A 3,478-nucleotide genomic window follows, 5' to 3' on the forward strand; every position below is an offset into this window, starting at 1 on the left:
ATCATCACCACCACCATCATTGACATTATTATAAAAAGATAATCTAAATACTGTTGCAAATGGTGAGTTGCTCTTTATTGCAAATCAAACATTGTAAGTTTAAAAGCACAGATCTATTATAATAAATGGCTGTTTGTAATTTTCTACCCTGAGATGCTCATAGTTTTCTAAGTTAGTACTTTAATTTACATATTAAAATAAATGTTATATGATTTTATTTACAAAATGAGTAAAAGAGAGCTTTATTTCAGATGGTTCCTTCACACCAGTCATTAAACAGGCACATAGTTCCCCATCTTAAAAACATAATGAATAACAATAATAAATAATCTTATCCTGTATTTTGTTTTTCTTTAGGTATCACCTTGTCTTTCTCCTTCCCTTCATGACCAAACTTCTCCCACACGTTACTCCCATTGGCTTCTTTCACTTCCTTATTTCTATTTACTCATCAATAATTTCAGACTTGGTTCATGCTCTCAGCTGTCTTTCCTTCGCTATGCAGAAATGTTTTTATTTGATATAGTCCTACTTGTTTATTGTCGCTTTTCTTGCCTGTGCTTTCAGAGTCATGACCAAAAAACATTAGGACCAATGTCAAAGAGGGATATTATTTAGCCATAAAACAAGAAGGAAATACTGCCAGTTGTGACAACATGGATGGACCCAGAGGGCATTATGCTAAGAGAAATAAATCAGAAACAGAAGGACATGTACTATATGATCTTAGTTACGTGGAGTCGAAAAATATTGAACCCCTTGAAACAGAGAGTAGAATGAGTTGCGGAGTGGGAGAAATGGATCAATGTTGATCAAGGGGTACAAGCTTTCAGTTATAAGATGAATAAGTTCTGGAGATCTAATGTATACCATGATGGTGTTGGTTAATAATACTGTACATAAACTTGAACTTTGCTAAGACAACATGTCCTAAGCTTTGTCATCACACACAAAATGATAACAATGTGTGGTGATTTATGTGTAATTATTCTACTTGTGAAAATTATTTCACAATGTATAGAGATATATAGTAGTAATGTGTATACTTTAAATATGGAACATTTTATTTTTCAGTTATAAAAAATGTATTATGTTTGAAAATAAGAATCCTTAGAATGAATGAGTTTTTCTACTTCTTGAGGAAGTGTGGAAAACACGTTTTTCACATTTTTGACAATGTATTTTAATTAGAACAATGAAAATTTGGAATTGCCCTGTTCAGGTCTATTTATTTATGTTGTTGATTTCCACATAGATAATAAAATGAAAGCCACCTGAGGTGTTAATGGAGACTTGCACTACGCCTATGATATCACAAAGACCTGAACACTGTCCATTTGAGGAGGTTAAAGAAGATTAGCATGGCAACATTCATAAATCCAATAATTCAATTGCATGATGGAAATCCATTAGAAACTTTCCATTTTATACATTGAAACTTAACCGATGTAACTAACAGTAATAGATTCTGTCTGGAAAATGTATTTAAAAAATAAAAACCAAATTTACATCAAATGTTCCTTGTTGGTTCTGAAGAAATCCCTCTTGAGAGAAATCTAATTAAGCTGTGGAGTGAATACAATCCCTTTGGTCTTTAGTCAGAATAAAAATACTGCCTATTTTATCACCAGTTTGGAATTATAGAAGATTTAGAGATCAAGCAAGGAAAAGAAAATTCACCTTGTGGTTCTAGGTATGTTCTCCTATTCATAATTTTCTGTAAAATTGCACTGAAGTTATAAAAAGGAGATTCTGTTAGTTTTGGTTCCATGGATTTTAGCTGCCTAATCTTTGGATTATTCTTGTCAAATCTAAATGAGTAAATACATGTAGGCAAATAGATAGATAAATGGCTGGAAATATATTCCCTTCTACACTCTTAATTTTGGCTTGAAGAAAAGTGTGGAATTCTGAACCTAAATATAGCACTTTAATATTTTGCTCTCTCTATACATAAATTTTGTGTAACTTCTTCACAATCAGAATACCTTTATATATTACTTTCATACACCATGTAATAGGATTAGAATATGAATAAGATAAAACAAAAAAATTAGATTATGTAACTTAAAACCATTTTTAAAAATCTGTATGAAAACACCATAAGACCTAGAAATCAAAATCAGGAAAAAGTATTGCATCCATTTGAATTGGGGATTTATTTAGAAAGATTTAGTAAAGAAATCCAAATATCTATGCTCTCAGTTAAGACCACTGATCCTAGGAGGGTTACTTTGCCGGGGTTTGACAGACAACCATGCTCAGTGACTGGATTCCCTTCAGGGTTACTTGTCCCCTCTCTTATCTCCACAGACGTCTGGCTCTGAGCCTATGATGAGTGGAAATCAGTCCCTCTGCACCAAATTCACATTTGTGGCTTTTTCTTCTCTAGCAGAGTTACAGCCTGTGCTCTTCGTTGTGTTCTTACTCATTTACTTGTTTACTGTGGGAGGAAACCTCATCATCATCTCCCTGATCTTGGTCACCTCTTACCTGCACACCCCCATGTATTTCTTCCTGGTTAACCTCTCCTTTCTGGAGATGTGCTACATCACCAGCGTGATGCCTCAGATGCTGGTGCATCTGCTGATGGAGACCAAGACCATAAGTGTGGGTGGTTGTGCAGCTCAGATGTACATATTCGCCATCTTGGGACTGACCGAATGCTGCCTGCTAGCAGCCATGGCTTATGACCGCTTTGTAGCTATTTGTTACCCGCTGCATTATACTCTCCTGATGAGCCCTAGCATGTGTTTGAAGTTGGCTGCAGCGTCGTAGACCACCGGGGTGGTGGTGGAGTCAGCCCAGATCACCCGCATCTTCAGTCTTCCCTTCTGTGGAACAGGAAAGATTCAGCACGTTTTCTGTGACATCATGCCCGTAATGAAACTGGCTTGTGTTGATACCTCTCACAACGAGGTTGTGATATTTGTTCTCTCCATGATTTTCATCATGACTCCCTGTTTGCTCATCTTGTGCTCCTACCTGCGAATTCTTGTAACCATCTTGAGCATCCCTTCAGCAGCTGGCAGGCGCAAGGCTTTCTCCACCTGCTCATCTCATATCCTGGTTGTTTCTCTGTTCTATGGCACTGCCTTGTTCACTTATATCCAACCAAAGAGTGCACACACTCCAGAAACAGACAAAGCCACTGCACTCATGTACACAGTGGTTACTCCTGCTCTGAATCCTGTTATCTATACCTTGAGGAACAAGGAAGTCAAGGAAGCCTTTCAAAGGGTAACACAGAGGAATCCTCTTAGACAAATAACCTAAACCCACCAATCAGATGAAACTTAAACTTACATACAGAAAAGTTACTCAAGGTTTTATGATCCCTCTACCAATACACATTGTCCTTCAAGTATTTTTATCATCCTACTAGGAAACACTTGTAAATGTTGTACACTTTCAGTGTGTTTAAGCAAAGGAGAACTATGTAGTAGGGTCTTCAAATTATTTATCTTTCATTCACAAG

At 36.4% G+C, this 3,478-nt stretch overlaps 1 protein-coding gene across 1 annotated transcript; it reads left to right on the forward strand.

The window, feature by feature from the left end:
* Window positions 1-2,334: 2,334 nt before the first annotated feature.
* Window positions 2,335-3,276, forward strand: LOC115305188 (olfactory receptor 10C1-like). Its single transcript, XM_029955484.1, is given in 1 exon segment — window positions 2,335-3,276. A coding segment is annotated over 1 exon segment (942 nt).
* The last annotated feature ends 202 nt before the right edge of the window (window positions 3,277-3,478 follow it).

The sequence above is a fragment of the Suricata suricatta genome, chromosome 10 (genome assembly GCF_006229205.1).
Source record: "Suricata suricatta isolate VVHF042 chromosome 10, meerkat_22Aug2017_6uvM2_HiC, whole genome shotgun sequence".
Classification (NCBI taxonomy): domain Eukaryota; kingdom Metazoa; phylum Chordata; class Mammalia; order Carnivora; family Herpestidae; genus Suricata; species Suricata suricatta.